At 34.9% G+C, this 20,318-nt stretch overlaps 2 protein-coding genes across 2 annotated transcripts; both read left to right on the top strand.

Moving 5' to 3' along the window:
• Window positions 1-250: 250 nt before the first annotated feature.
• Window positions 251-4,843, top strand: LOC135689575 (uncharacterized). Its single transcript, XM_065206840.2, has 5 exons — window positions 251-397; window positions 640-806; window positions 1,553-1,846; window positions 2,811-2,998; window positions 4,499-4,843. The coding sequence occupies exons 2-5, from the start codon at window positions 671-673 to the stop codon at window positions 4,586-4,588; spliced, it is 708 nt and encodes a 235-aa protein (XP_065062912.2). The 5' UTR covers window positions 251-397; window positions 640-670; the 3' UTR covers window positions 4,589-4,843.
• Window positions 4,844-7,201: 2,358 nt separating this feature from the next.
• Window positions 7,202-20,187, top strand: LOC135689401 (DNA replication licensing factor MCM3). Its single transcript, XM_065206609.2, has 24 exons — window positions 7,202-7,360; window positions 8,027-8,139; window positions 8,878-8,917; window positions 9,435-9,517; window positions 10,252-10,337; window positions 10,664-10,869; window positions 11,262-11,345; window positions 11,937-12,016; window positions 12,332-12,440; window positions 12,752-12,882; window positions 13,016-13,072; window positions 13,480-13,577; window positions 14,135-14,208; window positions 14,446-14,580; window positions 14,845-14,934; window positions 15,089-15,173; window positions 15,681-15,868; window positions 16,337-16,426; window positions 17,044-17,133; window positions 17,529-17,579; window positions 17,735-17,832; window positions 18,085-18,197; window positions 19,125-19,233; window positions 19,852-20,187. The coding sequence occupies exons 1-24, from the start codon at window positions 7,292-7,294 to the stop codon at window positions 20,051-20,053; spliced, it is 2,481 nt and encodes an 826-aa protein (XP_065062681.2). The 5' UTR covers window positions 7,202-7,291; the 3' UTR covers window positions 20,054-20,187.
• Window positions 20,188-20,318: the final 131 nt, after the last annotated feature.

Here is a 20,318-nt window from a genome sequence, read left to right as displayed (position 1 = left end):
AGGTGCTTTTTTATCTGTTCAGTAGATACTGAGGGAGGGAAAAGAAATGTCCTAAAATTCAAAAAAGTGACCTTGTCTGTCTTATTCTTCACAGTGCTGTGAGCTGCATGGTTTAAATGGCCAATACACAGCCAACCCTGCAAGTGTCACTCAAATTTCTGATTAACCGCATAATTGGACCATCAAAATGCTACCCCCGTTCAACCTACGTCATTTCATTAAAACAACAATAAATAACGACAATACCATAAATTTATTTCTAATTAAATGTCGGCATATATCTAATGCAAAGCAGCAGATGTCAATTTTTCAGGCTCGATCTACGGGTTACAGGTTAAAATCTGCATGTTGATCTGATCTTTGGCATTCAAGAGGTTTCTGCAGAATAGCTTGAAAGGTAAGTTAACCAATTTTCATTAATATTTTGATAAAATGAAGTATAAAAAAGCTCTTTCTTTGAAATTTCTCCTTTAAACTTTTATGAAGTTTTTGAAAATGATTACTAGGTCTTCTAAGTGTTCTAAATCGAAAATATTTGAATGAAACCTCATCAAATTTCTTTGCTAGTTTTGTACCACTAGGTTAAACGAGCAGCTCAGTTCATTATTACTTTTAAAATCCACACATTTTGTGTTTCAGTAACTGCTGAATTTTTAGAGGCTGAGTTGCGATGGAGTTGAAATTTTCCATCTTATTCTTTGTGGTCGCCCTCTTCGTATTGAATGGAGACACGACAGAAGGTAAGAAATTGAAGAAAGCCGAAAGTGGAAAAGAGAAGAAAGCAAAAATACTAAATGGAAACACTGGTTGGTAATTTTTTTATTTCTGTCTCGTTATTGTTTGATAATTAAATCTGAATTCAAACATATTTGTTCCATTTGTTGATTAATAGAAAAAAGCGTGTTGAATCTGATTTGACACACCCATTACTGACAGGTTTCTCCGCAGATAGACGAGTACCTTAAGGAATCGCATTCAAGTCTTCAACTATTCAAATGAAACTCTATTGCAAGATCAGTCACTTCATCAAAGAAAATATTTAATAAGAGTAATTTGCTTTTGCCAATCAAAAATGAAATTCTAAAAAACTTTTTCAGACAAAAATTGCTTTACTTTTTTGACTGTTCTTCTCTTTTCATTTCCCTAATTATCAGATCTAAAAAAAACTGGAATAAATCACTTTTGTTAGGCATCTAAATAGGACAAATGATTTCAAACAAAATTGCCTGAAATTTTGTATCACTTATGCAAGCGTTCAGTATTGGTTAAACTTTTATCACTTTACGGTGCTTAGATGCAAAAGTTGCGTAAATTAGGCGAGGTTCTCTTCATCAAGGAATATGCCTAATTTATGCGAAATCCCCCTTTCCGAGATTGAATGTAAAAAGACCCGGTTTTTTGCCAATTTAAATTGAAACTTTGTCTTCAAAACTATATCGTTTTGGGAAAATGATCCTTGTGACCACGGCCATAAAAATTATCAAAGTTAAATTCATTCTCTTGGAACAAGTGTCATTTGGGTATGAGATTGCAAACTAAATCTTTTTTGTAGCTGAGGCCTCACGCCTTCCCATGATACTCGAGTGTGATCTGAGTTATCCCAACATTTTGCTTGGATCCATAACGATCGATGGTAAAGATATCGACAAAAGCTTGCAGAAAAAGGCAGAAAAGGAATGTATAGGCAGCTTGAATTCAACTCCAAAAGCAGCCGACACGACAAGAACGTGTAGCATCTTGCTAGCTGATGCTAAAATGTTGGTTGGGAATGAAACTTTCAGGGCTATATACCAATGCAACATGGGAACGGTTGAGAACTGGGACAAGGGGAACAAAAGCAAAACTGGTATGTAGTGTAATAGAATGCTTAATTAAGTGCCCCCATTGTCCAGTGAGTCTGCATACAAAACAGTCACATGCTAATTATTTGAAGAAAAGCCCTTTCCTCTGAGCAAATTATACCATTTCCCTTACGTTCCCCCATTTAAAATGTACATTTTCGTTTCACCAACAAATATGCTGCAAATCAGGCAAAAATTTCGTAGCTGTAGTCATGTGATTCCATGTTGCCTAACTATAACCGCATTAAATGATCTACAATGGCAGCTGCTAACCTCAAGTCGATCGATTTTCTAAAAAAATGCCTTCATCATCCTTAGTGCCTTAACAACAAGTACACGAAACTTATTATCAGGTACGCCTTCGTGCTACAAACGTCCAAAAAGATATTTTTTCACTGTTCATTTCAAGTAGTGTTTACAGTGTTTATTTCAAGCAGACTGGGTAAGGAAACGGGAGTAATTTGAAAATCCTGAACATTTTTTTTCCTCGATGTTTCAATACATGAGCTACTAGATGCTATTTTCCCTGCCAATTTTTAAAACAAAGTAACCTATCATAATAAACATGCGAGCTTCTGTCAGAAACACAAAGCAAGCTGAGATTCTGATGCAAATAGTGAATTCTTCAATTCGGTTGCTCAATTAGCAATAACATCAATTGTTGTCCAGCATTAGACATTTAAAATGCAACATGGCTATAATTACGGGTCAATTGCTTTACTTACTCAAATACCGACTTCCCCCATACAACCCGTAATTCGACGCATGATTCGATAGCAGAAAACAAAATTCTTTTATATAAACAAAATTAGTTAGTTCCATATTGATGAACTTTATAAACTAGAAAAAGCGATGTAAGTCTACCTATATTAGTAAGCTTCTTGTAAATATCATTTTTCGCTTCAATAAAAAACTAGGGAGGGATAAGGTTTTGAGAAAATAATCCTTTTTCAAACCATTTTTTTGCAGATAAGTCTAAAACAGGCAAGGATATAAAAATGAAGTGCAAGGGTGATGAATACTTAAAGGTAGTTGGAATAACGATAAACGAAGGCGAGGTGGAACTTTCCAAATTCCCAGAATTGCACCCGGAAGCTTTGGAATGGGAATGCAGCAAGCAAAAAGCAGATGAAATCAAAGCTGGCAAAAGCGTCAAGGTAGGGTTGGACGTAGGATTAAAGTTTAAAAAATTAGATATTATTGGTGCTTGATTTGTGTGGTATTTAGAGGGGGTGGGGGGGGAGTAGGGTAGGCGCTCTATGAAATGTACAACGAAATCCCGATATAACGAACTTTCAAGGGAATCAGAATTTGGTTCGTTATATCGGGATGGAACGTTGGTTAGGTCTTTTCGCAGTTCATTTCATTGTTTTGGCCTACCGTGGGCTTGTTTCGGCTATTCCTAACTACTGTGCACATTTACTTTCATATAACCAGGCTGGGTTAAAATAACACTACTGGTTGGTAATTGAAAATGAAAATCTTAATGTCCTTCTTATAATTTGGGACCAAGAGATTGGCAAAGCTGGTATTACTTCACTTCTAGTTGACGGCTGAATGACTTCTCCGAATGACGTCGTTATATCCGGGGTTTGTTGTACCGAGAGAATTTGTAAGGATTTTTCTAGGCAGAATCCAAGGGACCGAACATTTAATTCGTTATACCGGGAAGTTCGTTATATCCAGGGTTCGTTATATCGGGATTCCACTGTATTCTACGTAAAATGAATCGGAATAGTCTAGAAGTAGAGCGTGATCAACGTCCCAGAAATTCACAGATAACGAATTGTTCTACACCCCTACCTTTTTTGGTTTTGGCCTTAAAACCCATTCAAGATGTACAGTTTGAGCACGGGTAGATCTAAAAAATATGTGTGTTGGAGAAAAAAGGGAGTGAAAGAGCAAGGGCCCAAGTGCGTTATGAATGTCATGGGTGTTTCATACAAGTTTTTTTCTGAAATTGAACAATTCTTTTGGTGCTGGAGAAAGGTGAAAACTTTTCTTGAGATAAAGCCAAGCAAATGTTATTTTAAAAAAAAGAGCTAGATGATGTTGGACAGGGGCGAAATTAAGCAAAATAATTCAGGCAATTACATCTTCAAAATCTTGCGACAAAATTAGTGCCGTTTCTTTAGACATCCAAATTTGTTAAACAATGCATATAATTGGGAAACTGTTTAAATTTGATCAATTGGTTAAGAAACGTAGCAAGAACTGACAATGAATTCAACGCATTTGTTTTTTCAAACTTGTATGATAGACATGGTAAGCAATACCCTTTTGTTTCAATGTGGCCTAAATTCACGCAAAATTGTATGTATTTTTAACGTGGGTTTGTTGCTGTCAATGTGCATGAATTTCTAAAGGCATTTTTTGAACATTTGACAAGATTAGGATTTTGAACTTTTCAAAATAACCTAGGCCTAAAAGTAGATAAAGATTCATTTCACAAAAGAAATTACAATTGTAGATGAAAGCGAAAATGCAATATTTTGTAAATGCAAATGATAAAAAATACTTTTTGTAAATGACGAAGAAATGAAACCTTTTATAAAAGTTAAACTAACAGTATAGATTGAGCTTTGAGCTTTGATCTTGGATACCTAAAACATCGTTTGAAAACCCTTATTTTAATATCATCTCAAATTCTTTTTCAGGGCAACATTGATTGTAAAATTTACAACAAACCCACATATGGGGGTGAATTGGAAATACAATATAAGTGCAAGATTGATAATGGCCATTGAGTCAGAATCATGAATGGAAACTCTATGCATTTGTCACCACGCAAAGATTACTGTGTTTAATTTGGTTTTTGTAATGTAAAGCGCACAATGTTGAATTTCATTGCACCTAAAACTCACAATTGATGCATTCTATATTTATCTGATACAGCTGAAACAGTTGTGTATCACAAGGGGCGACTGGCGTGGCCGTGGGGGCTCATTGAGCAGTATTACTGTTACTATTGCATACTTGTAATCATCACAATCATAAACTTACTTGTAATTGGCTTTGTTTGTCAAACTTTTTCAGTTTACAAATTTTCATAAAAAGAGAAAGGATAGAAAACTGACTCAACCAATTGAACAGATTCAATTCAAATGTAGCACGTACGATTGCTGCCATCCAAATAGCTTGGTTCCTTTTAGATTTCATGAGAATGTTGTGAATATGAAGTCAACAATAAGGGCCTTACACAAGAGACTCTCTGTAACAGGGACGCCGGAGCAAATTTTGGAATGGGCGAGGGAGGGAGGGAGAGAGGGAGGGAGGGAGGGCTCAAAACAAGTTGGCCAACTTTTATGGCAGATTGCCAGCATTATATTTGGTGCCGTTACCTTGATAACATACTTCAGCAAAATAGTGGAGGGGCTACAGCCTTCTGAGCTCCCCCCGGCTCCAGCGTGCCTGTGTAAAGGATAAGTTTATTTTTATGTCATAAATGGTCTCACAGTTTTTAAAGTAAATCAACAAAAGTGCGATTTATATGCCATTATTTTATGGAATTTTGATTTAGTGGCTTTTGCATCCATCTATGCAAGATTTGTTTTAGCAAAGGCTTTTAGAAAATCCACTCGATTCCAAAGAGAGCTTGGAACTGTGAAATTGTTGAAATTCCTCAAACAAGCCTGACATCACAGACGGGAATATTTTGCACATTTAATAATCATAGTCTAGAGAATGTCAGTATTCAAAGGCTTTGTTTTGCGATCAATAATAGTGCAATAATAAACATAAATCGAAAAGGAATAATGGCTACGTCAATTTACTTGCATTCCATTTACAATTTTTTTTCAAAACGTAGACAGTGACAAAATTTTAGTAAAGTATAGGTAAAGCATAGTATGCGGTGCAAATAAGGTAGAATTTTGCAATATCAAAGGTGAAAGTTAATGGTACTTTACCATCCTAGAATTAACTGATTAAGAGGTATACCTGAAACGTTGCACAATAATCAGCTTACCATAGTGTTTTTTATTTATTATTCATTCGACGTCCAACATGCTTAACTGCATTTATTGTTATATAAAATTATGCAGGTTAGTCAGGCAAGACTTCACAGCAGAGACACAGAAACTTAAGAGACAAGAAAGCACTCGCTCCAATGTTTTGAAAAGATAAAGAACACCCCTTATGAAAGGAATGCGTCGTTCAGAATCGAAGCAGCCTCTTTTTTAAAAAGGAGCATTTTTACCACCTTGGAGTTTGGCTATGCGTAATGAATAAGTAGAAGGTTGTTTTGTCTCACACAATCAAGCCAGCCTGAGATAACAATTCTATATTACTCCTAAAGAAATTGTCACCAAGGACTAGGGAACAGAATCTGCCCTTTTGAGAAGACAGGCTCGGACACGACGGAGCCATCCCGCCTTTTCTCTGCAGGCCTCATTACCTGTTCCGTAGAGTGATCTTAAAAGGATAAGTGAATAATAAGTGGACTAATTTGACAAACTAGGCCATAGCAAAGCTTAAAAGAAAAGACACTATATTTTCGGTAAATACGAAATAGCAATGCTCAATAGTCGTGGAGGCAAGAAAAGTTTGCCCAATTCCGTTTTAAAGTTATTTATCGCTTGGACAGGAGTTCATTCTTTCTTGCATTTTTTTATTCTTTCGCCTTTTCGTTCTAATTTAGGCCGAATTGGGAAGGCTTGTTAGTTTTCCTCGTATGCTTTCTTCTGTCAGTAATGTTTTAAAGCTAATTTTTAGGATTTGTTCTTAATTTCACTGCAATCACAAAACAACGTAACGAAAACTTTCCACAAATTCACACTGAAATTGATAGCAGTTACTTACAAGCATAAGATTGCATCAAAAGATACAAGAGAAATACCACAGTTTGCTTAAAAAGATCTACAATATATTATGTTTTAATTAAAATAGAGCTGTTGCCTAGGATACCGAGGTAAACCAAGCGGTTTTCGAGCCCAATTCCCTATACCCTAGAAAATGAAAGAGTAGTATTTGTTATAATAACGCTGACAAGTTTACAGCTTCAAAATCTTTTCTAGAAATGAAAGAGAACGTTCTCTACAGAATCTAACTAAAAAATGAGATGAAACAAGAAGAAAAAGGAAGCAAAGAAAAAAGGTAAAAGAAAAGGACGTGGGGTGGGGGGGTTAGAAAGCGGGTGACACGGCAATCGATTCCATATATTAATGTCTTTAACAGCAACAAATCTTTTCCGACAGTCTGTTCTTAAAAATGCAAAACCATAATTTTTAGCTTGATGAGTTTTATTGTTATTGCTTCGAGAAAAGGCAACGATAAAATTTGATTACAATAGAGCCTCAGAGTGAAGAATGGTGAGAATGGGAGAGAGGCACTTTTGGCGCGAAAATACTATCCCAGAATTCATTGTGTGTACATGCGATTCGAGGAAAGTCATTCAGGACCTCACCACCGAAGGGCTGTTTCATTAATTTGTTTGTAAATTTATCGCAATTATGGTGGACATTAACGACCAGTTCTTCAGAGATATTAGAACACAGTATTTGGATTTCCTTGATGATGATGTAAGTATATTTTTTATTAATACATTTATTAAATTTTGAATATTACTAATAGTATATCTACTAGAGCGAGGTATACCTGGCTTTATCGCCGTTTATTTTTTGTAGTTCTTATACGTGCATATTTCGGGCCTTTTGGTTTATAGCTTATTGCAATACCCCTTTATTTTTGAATATTTTAAAAGGCTTTTTTGAAGCCTTTTTTTAAAATTCAGCAAACACGTTGAAATTCCCTCCTTCCTTTTTGCCGTCTTGACAAAAAGATATAGGCCTATGCACGATTTTCTCATTTAATTTTCCAACTTGTTTTAAAAAAGAATTAGGACAAGGCAGTTGCCTTTTCCATCAGGTATTCGATTGCAAGAAACTGTAGGTTCAAACATTGCTTATGTTGTTTTGTAGACCGGTGGGCTAGTGGAAAGCAGTTGAGTTCTTTGATGATCCATTGAACTGCCTTCGCATATCTATGCCTTAAAATGACCCAAATATTAAAAAAGAGGAAATGGCCTTTGTGGCAGATATTTATAATCAGAGTTAGCAATTAAGTGTAAGCAGCAAGTTTTATTTTTATCTAAAAATTTATAATGCGTATGCGTAGGTATATGTCAACAAATTCTGTACACCCAATAAATTTGCCTTTCTTGATAATTATTCATTTTCTTTTTGCAGGCTGATCAAGGAATCTACCATGCAAAAGTCAGAGACATGATTGAGAGGAATGACTTTCGTCTGATTGTAAACATGAATGACCTTAGAACAAAAAAAGAAGCTAGAGCCCTAAGGTACATCCTTTCGTGCATAAAAAACGTATTGGTATCTTAGAAATTTTCTTCAAATAAATGATGCTGTAATTGTAAAGGCTTACAAAGAAGCTGCCCTGCAATAAGCCACAACTGTTATACACTCTTCTTCTATAAGAATATTGATCATAAAATTTTTAAGAACATCATAACCATATTGCTCAGCCTCAGCTCGCATCTTTGCACCTCATTTTTCAACAGCTGTGCAATGTACATACAGGGAATCTCAGAACTGACTTATCTTGTTTTTTTCAGAAAGCATTGTCTTTCATTTAAGATTGGGCAATTATACCATAAATGATAAAACGATAAAAGAACTTAAAAGCTAAGAATACTTAAGAACTTAAAAGCTAAGAATACTTTCGGAATATATTCGGGCTCAACACTAAAATTTCTTAAGAATATTGTAGCTGGAAAATTTTTAGAAACATAACTTATAGAAACTTATAGAAACAACAGTGTTCAAGACTTGTGAAATGAGAGGAGAAGCTTTGAGGAAGCATCAAATATTTATTTTGGTTTTTTTAAGAGTATCTGTTCCACAAAAGCTGTTATGTTCATAATTCTTTATGTGAAAATTGTTTGATTTTCAAGTTCCTTTGTATATATAATCTCTTGTTTTGTGTAAATTCTCCTTCTAAGAAACCTATTTTTCCCCAAATATGTTGTGATGCAAATCAATTTAATATGATTTATATTTGTTCAATTTGCTAATTGCAGACTCCTCAGCGAATCATTTGAAGAACTTCTAGCCTTTCAGGTATATATATTCCTTGGCAAATTCAATTTGATTTTTGAATAAGATTCTGGTTATCAAACTAAACTATGGAAGATTTTAATTTGCCTGTTTGCTTTTGGCAAAATTCAATCATTGAAAAAATTCAAAAACACAACATTAAGAATATTACTAGGAAATATGTTTATAAATCATTTTCAATCTGATTAAATTCATGAAGATTTAAGCTTGCTTACAATGACTTACATTTGAGTCTATAGATTTGAGTCTATAGAAGATTGCTGTAGCCATATTTATTCTCTAACAATAAAATATTAGTCAAATAATCACACTTCAAATCATATGACTTCCAAATGGCTTAAAAATGACACATCTCTCAATGAATGCATGTAAATCCATAAAAATCATCATTGTGATACAATCTGCCATATACTATGCTGATTCCTTTTGTCCTTTTTTGTTCTAGGTTTGTAATTAATTATGAATAACAACAATAGGAAAATCTTAGTTTGAACATTTATAATTTTTGATTTGCTTCTAGGATGCGTTGAAGCAGTCTGTGAGTTCCATTGATACCGACTATTCAAAAAAGCATGATGAGTTTTTTATTGGTCTTGAAGGAAGGTAATTCATTTGAAGAAATCCATTCTTTTTTGTTTGATTCAAAAAATGTCCTCTATATCAAAGCTAAAAGTTTTTAAATATTTCCATAAAGGACTCTCACAAAAACCATCATTAAAATTTCTTGCATCCTTTCCTGTAAGTCCTTGAATAAGCCCAAGGGCTACATTTGAAAGAATGAATATTTGGATGGTTCCTTATTTGGAGGGGGTATTTGAGGGGCTTATTTTCAAAAAAAATTTTTAGGTAGAGGCGAATTGAAGGGGGGGGGGGGAATGAGAGCTTGCAATATGTTATTCTGCTTTCGAAACTTTTAATTATTGAAAACATCAAAAAATTAAAACACGTGGAGCTGTATGTATTGAAACACTTGTGTTAAACTTATGTAATCTAGCAGCAAAATAGGCTGATAATAATGTCAATGCTATCAATATTTAATCGATTTATATATTGATATAAAACCTGTCTGTGGAAAATCTCTCCATTTGGATGAATTTCCTTTATTTCTCTGTAAGTCTTGCAAAGATAAATTTTTTCTTTGCCCCTCTCAAGTATAATGTTCAATATATCTTGAAAATAATGTTATTTACATGTAACCATTAAAAATTTAATCTTGATTTTTTTAGAATTATTTAAATGTTAGCTTAGCTCATTAAAGAACATTTTATCAGCTTTTAGATGTAATCTTTAAAAATAGATACTTGGCGTTTGATGGGAGGTTTCTTTCATTGATTTAGCTTTGGTTCTAAACATGTAACACCAAGAAGTTTATCAGCAAGGTTCCTTGGGAACATGGTTTGCTGTGAAGGGATAGTGACCAAGAGTATGAATTATTTTCTTTCTCTTTCTTGTTCCATTTTTGACTCATAGACTACCATTGTTGTCATCTAATGTCCTTTGTTTGAGATGTTATTCCCATTGTTGCAATATAGCATGCATCTTTTCTGTTCTTTGTCTTCTATTTTCATTGTATTTAACCAGTGAAAGGGTGGAATGGCATTTATATGTTGACAAGTGGACTGATGATTTACAGCCCATCTTCATCCCTTGTTTCAAAGAGCAAGCAGGGTCTTCTTGGAATGTGGGTCTGCGTGTCAGTAGTAGACATACCAGAGCTAAAAATTCACTAAAATTTTCCTTTGTTAACAGGTTCATTGATTCGACCAAAAATTGTAAGAAGTGTTCACTACTGTCCAAACACAAACAAAACAATGGAAAGGAGGTATCAAGATATGACTTCTCTAAATGCATTTCCAAGTGTATCATCTTATCCAACAAAGGACGATGATGGAAACCCACTAGAAACTGAGTATGGTCTCTCTGTTTACAAGGATCATCAGTCATTCACAATACAGGTTTGCTTACCTCTCATTTGGTAATTAGTACATCATATTATGGCTAAATAAAATGTTTAAAATGATTTAAGGACAAAGAAACCATCAGTGTGCAAGCTCTTGACAGAATGTCCGGCTCTTTTATATTGGAATATCATCTCCCAATATCATCATATCATTCCATCTTGGTATTCATATAAAGTCGAATTCATCACTAGTAGCAATACCTCAACATATATTTGGTTTCATGCTTTTACTACCTTGTTAAAGTTACATCAATAACGCAGTGTTTCTGGAGTATAAACATTTTCTTCTCCAAATTCAGTCAACACTCATGTCCATGTTGCTTCAATGATGTTATAGAAAAATAAATTCAGCTCAAGGTATTTTGATTCAATATCCCTTTTTATCAGGAAATGCCTGAAAAGGCTCCAGCAGGACAGCTCCCAAGATCAGTAGACATCATTTCTGACAACGATCTGTGTGATTTGTGCAAGGTTGGTCTCCTAACATTGAGGATATAGCTCTGTTTGTTAGCTCTTAATGTATGTTTGTCTAACTATCTCATTTATTAAGCAGCTACAAATGTTTGAATTTATTACATAAGCATTAAAGTCAGAACTGCATTTTATGCCTCAAACAATACCCTTGGCTAAGAACATCAAAAGCTTCACATGCTGCTCATCATTTGTGCTTGGAGACAAATTAAACATATATGCATTATTTAACCAAACATTGGAGTTTTAATTCCTATGGCACAGTTTCATGCTGAACACAGTCAGAAATCTAAATTTGACTTTCATGATACCATCAACATGTAACAATGCTGATTAGTAAATGTTTTGATCATGATGTTTTTATCCCAATGTGGGTGTAGAATTCCTTTTACAAGTTCCTCATATAAAGTATGTTTTTGGTCCTCTTTGTAACATGCTTGGAAAGTTCTATGCAAAATTTTTCCACCATTCTTATTGATTGCAATCTTTCCAGCTGTCATGCCCTTGAAATCATTACAGCTAAAGCAACTTTTTACGCTCTTGAAATCATTTTCAACCTCTGAATTTTGATCCATTTTTATCTTTTCATAGCCTGGAGATCGTGTTCAAGTTATTGGTACATATAGATGCTTGCCATCAAAAAAGGGTGGGTTTACCTCCGGAACTTTCAGGTGAGTTGTTTTCCATGTATCTTGACAAAGAAAATTCTGATCATTGGTGTACATAGTTTAAAAATCTTTCCTTTAGTTGTGAAGTAGGCAGATAAGGCATGTTAGCAAGAATTTGTGTTTTATATTTTATTTTTATCCCAGTTATAATTACATTTTCACTTTTATCTCTGGTTGTTTTTTATCCAGCTCTCAAATTTTTATAAAGGCCACGCTTGTTTATGATAATAATGTGTGATCAATATTGATCCAATCATCTTAAAATTCTGCTTATGAACTGAGTTTAGGTTTTTTGCTTAAATAGAAGTTTTTTTCTAGGACTGTGCTGATTGCGAATAATATTAAAACGATGAGTAAAGAAGTTTCCCCAACCTTCTCCTCCAGTGACTTAGCTAAGATCAAGAAATTTAGCAGAAGCAAATCAATTGTTAGTAAAGTGTTTGTGATAACTCTATCAATTTTGTATTGCCAATTTTTGTTGACACCAAAATGTTGGATCTGTTGCTTTTATCATCTTACTTCACTCGAAAATAAGTTGTCTTTAAATAGCTGTCAAATTCATGTTTTGTTTGAAATACTACCTCTGTTAATTTTAGTATTTACTGTTAAAGGTATTTAACATTCTTAAAATTATTTCATGTGAATGCACTTTATATATACAAACATTTAAATACATTTATTCTGGCAGTTCACTCTTTACTCTCCTTTTAAAGCAAAATTGTTTCTGCATTTTCACAGGATGTATTTGAAGTATTAGCAAGGTCACTGGCACCATCAATTCATGGCCATGATTACATCAAAAGAGCCATTTTGTGTTTACTTCTTGGTGGATCAGAAAAGATCCTTGAGAATGGAACGCGGTTGAGAGGGCAAGTATTTTTTATCAAACTTTAAATTTTAAATTTTCTTGTGTAAAATATTTTTGCAGATATTATTTTCAAAAAACCGGATTCTCTTTCGATTGTGCTTGAATTGTTATTTTATTCATTTTTGACCTAACAGGGATATAAACATCCTCATGGTTGGCGATCCATCAACGGCCAAGTCACAGTTGCTGAGGTACCTTTTCACATAATTGCTACAAAAGCACTAGTTTTCTTTTCAACAACAGATGCAATCAAATCCACCAGCTTTGTGTTTCTTTCTTTGTGCTTTGTGTTTGTTTAAGGGATTCCTCATGAACAGTTACAATGTCCTGTAGTTTTACCTGAGGCTGATGATCGGCAATAACTCAAATTTCATTGTACAACTCTGTTGTCAACTTCAGAACAAATGATTTAGTTAGACACCTTGCTCGATTCTAGTGAGCTGTGAGCTGGAACTTGTTAATGCTAAATAATTTGATATTTGGCAAGAAACAAAAGAGGCTCAGAACCTCCTGATCCTGAGAAATTTGGCCAAGTTTTTTTGTTAAGCTTGCGTTTGCTTAAGAAGTCTTATAGCATTTTGTTGTCTTTTTTTCTAAGGTATGTTCTACATACAGCTCCACGTGCTATTCCTACAACTGGTCGGGGGTCCTCGGGTGTTGGTTTGACAGCTGCTGTCACCACAGAACAAGAGACAGGTTAGTCCAAAATTGTTGTTTATTTTTCCCAGCTTTTGCAAATACATGTTTTATTGTTTCTTGATATTACTGTCAGATGATAATAAAAGGCTTTTATTTTAAGCAAGAGCATAGAAAGGTATTGATATACACTAATATACATTAGCATTCATTGATATACATTGAATTGAACTAGCATACATTGAAATACATTAACATATATTAACATACATTGATATACATTTGCATACATTAGCATACATTGAAATTTATTAATGGATATCGATATACAAAAAATTCTATTAATTTACATTGATTTACATCAATAACTGCATTGCCTTCATTTTTCCTGAAGAAGGTTCCCCATATCTATAATTTTCCTCAGACAACTAACATTGCTCCATACCTTCCCTGTTAAACAAGGCCCCAAGTGCAGAAATGTAGAACAGACGGTACGGACAATCTCTATCCTAGCTCATATTTTTGTGTAGAAAGCACCTTCATGTTATAAATGAAACAAAAACTCCGAAGAATATGATTGACAAGAGTTTTAAGAAATGATTCCTACCTAATTTAAGGTGAAAGAAGACTGGAAGCAGGTGCAATGGTGTTAGCTGATCGTGGCGTCGTCTGCATTGATGAATTTGACAAGGTAATCTATCATTTCTTTCCTATGACCCTTTTCTAGACTATTTTTTCAACATTTCTTCAAGAGAGTGTCCTTCATGGGTGATATGTTTATAACTTACAATTAATATTGATTCACTGATCACTAACCATGATCGGTTACAGAAATTCCTGTTTGTCAATCAGAAATGAAAATCGATCGATAACAGTAGTTTTTAGTTACTTCTTTTTGTTAATAATGATTGTTTGTTTTGTCTAATAGATGAGTGATCTTGATCGAACCGCCATCCACGAGGTTATGGAACAGGGTCGAGTAACAATAGCAAAAGCTGGGATACATGCAAAGTTGAACGCAAGATGCAGTGTTCTGGCAGCTGCAAATCCAGTTTATGGCAGAGTAGGTATCGCCTTGATATTAACTAAGGATCTCTCAGTGAGTTTGAAGTCAACACATAAACCAGAATCCAAAAAGCGATCATTTAGGGTCTTCAGGCGTTGAATGATTGTCTATCAAAATTCTACATGCTTTCAACCTTTTTGTTCAGTTCAAAAAGGTGGTTTGTTTTTGTGAAGTAATGGAGGTCCGTAACCAATCTTTCTCTTACTAGGAGACACTTTGTTGACATTTTGCCATACTGTAGTGAATATTTCTTTTCAACAGTATGATCAGTATAAAACACCAATGGACAACATTGGGATGCAAGATTCACTGCTTTCCCGTTTCGATCTTCTATTTATTGTTCTTGATCAGGTGAGTGGAAAGAACTTTTTGAACAAACAAGCAGTTGGGTACTACTTCATAGCTCCCATTTGCACCTCTACGTTCTAAATGTGACTTGAAACTATTTCGCTTGTACAGGAAGCCATTGCTATCTGTAACCTTTCTGTTAATCTTACTCTTTTAGATGGACCCAGAATCCGACAAGAAGATCTCTGATCACGTGCTTAGAATCCACCGATATAGAACCCCAGGGGAGCAAGATGGAGATCGTAAGTAACTATATTTGAAGTGGTTGAATAAATCTTGAATGCTACGAGCATAGATTCGTACATTAATGCAGCAGTCAAGGTAACAGAGTCAAATGAAAAGACTCCATATAGGATCTTTAGAGAAAAGGCGCTTACCATATCACAACATTTTATAAAAGTCGTAAATTTAAGGAGTTGAATCTTTTTTCATTTTATTATTTATCATTATCTTATTTTTTGTTATTTCATTCTTATTTTAGCCTATTTTAACAATTGTTTATAATTCCCTGCGTTCATTTTATTTCTATCTTTAAATCGCTCCTAAGTTGTCTTCTGCTGTTTCAATAAACAAATCGAGTCAAAATGTTATTAAATTTTCTTTATGTATGATTTATGGAAACGCGTGTAATTGATATTATCAAAAACAGATAAGGATTAAAATATAGCAAAGATCATTTAATTTCATGTGTCAGCTATCATGTGTTATCAATTGTTTTGTCTTGATAAAAATAATTTTTTCATTCTCAGCACTGCCATTTGGAGGAAATGCTGACATTCTGACGACGGGAGATCTTCGAGGGGAAGACGAAGATGAGGACACTCAAGTGTATGCTAAAAAGGACGCACAGTTATATGGCAAGCAAAAGGACAAGAAGGACAAATTTGTCTCCATTCACTTTATGAAGAAGTACATTCACTTGGCAAAGGCCATCAGGGTATTTTTCATTTTTAATCAGAGGATTTAATCTCATTCTTACTCTTTTGTAGACGTTTTCAAAACCGTCTGAGTTTTAGATGCTACCTGACAGTATCCTAAGTTTTAAATTCCTGACGGGATAAAAGGTGAATTGCAAATGGAAGTTTATACTGTTGAATACATTCCCTACCTTCTGGTGGTTTTACCATAAAACACTTGTGACAATATTGTGTTATTATGTTCTATAAAAAGGCAAGTCACTTTCAATTTAAGTTAACTTACTTTAAATCGAAATTATTTCGATGTATAATACGCTGACCTACATTGTTTTTTATGTGCAACTTTGCCAACCAGTTATTTAATCAAAGAGGGATTAACATCATCTCTCCAAATCAATACACCAACCCAACCCTACAACCCTACAATGTGTTCAAAACCCTGCTGTTTACTTCGTTGGATATGATTTGTTGATTTGTTGTGTTTTCAGCCGGCACTGACCCAGGAAGCAGCGGACCTGATTTCACAATCCTATTCTGATCTACGAGATCAAGATACGTCTGGGAGTGACCAACAGAAGGTTAGTGACACTAAATGATATCATTGTGTCATTGAAAAGGCGTTTCACACGAAAACATTCATTTGATGAAATGCATAAGTTGATATTCTACCAACTTATTTTTCTTCCCTCATATTTCCAAAGAACTATGGTCATTTTTGTAAGATGATTTATGCTCCATACGATCACAATGTCCATCTTAATCATGTTATTTTTCAATTTGGTTTCTTTTAATTGCCGTGTGTTTCTCTTCGTTATCTTAAGGCAGTGAAAATCATGGATCTTATAATGTAAAAAATAGCCAATCCAGTGGTGGAAAATTGGTCAAATATTGAGATGGGGGTGGGAGGGGGCAAGCCTTTTGTTTTGATAAGATGAGGTCATATTTCTCCATTGTTTTATTATAATTATAATTATACCCAATATTAATTATACCCAAAAATATGGGGTTGACCGCCCCCTCGCCCCCTCGCCACTGGACAAATCAATGTGTTTAAGCAATGTAAGTAGTTGTCAATATGTATCCTATTGAACAAAAGAATATATATTTTTAAAAATCTCTAATTAGGACTAATTCCATTAATGCTAACACTTTTAAGATAAAATTTCAATTTATAACGAGCTTGACTTTTTTCTAGACCATGCCAGTCACAGCCCGTTCCCTAGAGACAATGATACGTCTTGCGACTGCCCATGCAAAGGCACGAATGAGCAAAAAAATAACAGAGGTAAATTCATTTTGTAGCTTGGTAGTTTGGACTGAAGCAGCCCTAAAGTCATTTATAATAGGCGAAGGGGCTTTGGCAAAAAGTTCAAAGAAGCGGCTTTTGCATGGGGCAATTAGTGCACAGACTGATGAATATTGACTTCATTAAGGCCTAGAGAAAAACGTAAACAAGTTTGCTAAAACTGCACGTGGTTTCTAAATCTTTAATAGGAACTGCAATTTTTGAATGTTTATGACCCTTTTAAGGTTGAGAGTTTTTGATGTCATGAAGATATGGCTGCTAGTGCCCAGTGATTTCTTTAGGCATAAAACACGTATACAATCCTTTTGATAATTTGATAGATTGTAAAATATAGCGAGGTTGTACTCTGAAGCATTGTTTATGTCTCGTTTTAGACGGATGCAGAAGCGGCAATTGAAATGGTGCAATTCGCCTACTTCCACAAGGTTGGTATGCGTTAGATACGTGCCCTTTTAACAGAGTTCTTATAATACTGGGTAAATATCAGGTCATTGCGATTAAAGGTACATTATGTTATAGAACTATCAAACAAACAGTGGTTCTTGTTTTACTTGCATGTTTAATATGTTGCATTTTTAAGGTCGAGAAAAAAGAAAAAAGAAGACGGAAAAAGGATGTTGAAGACGAAGAAGAAGATGAAGCAATCGAAGAAGACACAGAAGAAGGAGAATCTCAAAGGTTTATTGTTTTTCTTTTTTAGGAAAGGAAATATTTCTGCCCGATCTCGTTTCTCCCTTGTGTCATTGGAAACCCTATTTTATAGTCTTTCATGTCATTGTCTTAATTTATTTGTCAATCAACAATTGGCCCATCAATAAAGGCGATCTCACACGTAAGCGTATTGATTGGTCGATAGTTGATGGACAAATAACTTACGCCACTCTAGTTAGTATCGTTACTTCTCTATCTTGCAATAAAATATTTTTTTAGCCAAAGGAAGTCTCCCAAGAGGCCAAAAAGATCAAAGAAAGCTGCTCTGAAAGAAGGCGATGAAGGATACGACCCATTTGATTTTGACGAAGAAGAGGAAGACAGCGCACCAGGTATATAAGTTTTATTTTTATTGTCTTTGTTTTTGCTGAGAAGCACAGATAAAAACAGTAAGTTTGAAATGTAGCAATGCGGAACAATTTACCAGTGTAATAGATAAGAAACTCTCAAGCGTCCGCCTCGTAGTTGAGAAGTTTGATCCGCGTTGTTTTTCCGGAAAGGTGATAATAGAAGATTTTGAAACCGGGCACTGTCGGTTACTACATCAGCATGCTGTCAAAACATCTGTGCATTTTTTGCATTGCATTGTGTTTGCATGGATAATGCAAAGCATTAAAGGGGCCTGTGCAACCAGCAGGCTTTTCGCGCTCGCATTTGTTTTGTTTTTCTAACTGTGTTCTTCTATGCAAGACAAAAATGGCGAGGAGAATTTGATGGGAAATTTCTGGAACCAATTTAGTGCTTCAGATCGTTTTTGACAGCTTCTATTTGGTTTCGTTTTGCGCGCAGCTTGTGCTAACAGCTATTCACCATTTTCATGGACCACGAAAATGGCCGCCTTTCCAGCTTACGCCCGCAAAGGCTACTGGTTGTCCACGCTCTTTTAATGCAATTTGAAGGCACTCGGCCCCGATGCATTTCATTGGCCATTTAAATTTCTCATTGTTTGGACCTATTTTTACATATCAAATCGGCTGATTCTCAATGTTTTCTTGATTATGCGCATGGGTTAACTCTGAACCGCTGACCGACAGGACATATTGCTTTTGAGGCCTGCAGATTATGGTACTAGTTCTCTGATTCCTATGGAATTAAGACAAACATATTGAAATGTGTTTTGAACATCGAGTGTTACCTACGACTGTACGTCAAAAACTTAATTGTGATGTGCTCAAGATTAATATTAAAGCTTCTAATCACAGAATACTGCAAGGAGCCCCAGAGACATGTTGTATTGTAATGTAAATTTTCTACTTTAGTAACTGCAAAACGAACACGATCTACAAGCAAAGTCGACGATTCAATGGACACAGAAGACAGCGAACGGGTCACAGGATCGGAATCTTCACAAAAAGTTACTGGTGAAAGGTAAGTGTTTACCTTATGCGCCTCGCCGGCTATGCAAGGTTTTAATTAAAGATGGAGTGGCCATAAAACTATATTTCTGAAGAAAGTTTAGTAAGCACTGTTGTCGGATTTTTTAGTCGAATTGTTGGCGTGTAAATGATAGCTAGTAATGCAGTGCCTTTTAAAGTATTTCTTTAGAATTCCTGAGAGTAGCATTCAAGTTTGCTTAATTTATCTCATCAATTTCCAGTGTATTAGTTTAATATTTTAATAGTTGGAAATCACTCTGGGAACTTCTTTTCATTAAGATGTTCTTCGCAAGCATTAACACTTTAAACTAGACCTCAAAGATGTCGTATTTATTCTTCTTAAGAATAGAACAGCCAGTGACGAATTCCCAAAAACCTATCTCTAAAAGGCACAAGTGAAAATATTTTGTTATTATCGTTTCTATTTTGCTAAAAAGCTCTTTAGCTTTGCAAAAAAGTAGAAGGGACATAGTCCCCCGTCCCCGGGTTTTGGGACCCTATATGACTGGTAAAAATGACTATGTACAACGGCCAAAGTTGATGAGAGCCAAAAGGGGTGTTGGATATGGAAGTATACGATTTCACCAAGAATACGCCATCTTCTTCGTAGGTTGTCGCTATTCAAAACCTCGTTACAAAGTGTCTTTGCGGCTCACCACGCCCAGTCTCTTGGCATGGATACGGTCATAGCGGCCTTGCACAAAGACTATCCCGATGCCAAATTCAGTACTGGAGAAATCCAAGCAGCTTTGGATCGGATGCAGGACGAAAACCAAGTGATGGTATCGGACCAACAGATCTTCTTGATTTGATTCAAACAAGAACTTGCTAGAAGACGATGAATTAGGTCTTCTCTTTTTTTAATATAAACAGCAAATATGCAGAATTAGTACTAAGTTCTTTATCTTATAAAGGAATTCTTTGAAAATGAAGGGAGTTTTGGTAATTTTGGAGGAATTACTTTTTTCTTTGCATCCTTAAATGCTGTTCAAGTCAGAAGATCATCGAAGAATGAAAGGCACTCCGTGAAACAAATTCCCTTCTCTCCACATTTATTTTTCAATGGTAATGGTTGAA

The sequence above is a fragment of the Rhopilema esculentum genome, chromosome 5 (assembly GCF_057945365.1).
Source record: "Rhopilema esculentum isolate cy_ngs chromosome 5, ASM5794536v1, whole genome shotgun sequence".
Taxonomy (NCBI): Eukaryota; Metazoa; Cnidaria; class Scyphozoa; order Rhizostomeae; family Rhizostomatidae; genus Rhopilema; species Rhopilema esculentum.
This window is presented reverse-complemented; position numbering and strand designations above follow the sequence as displayed.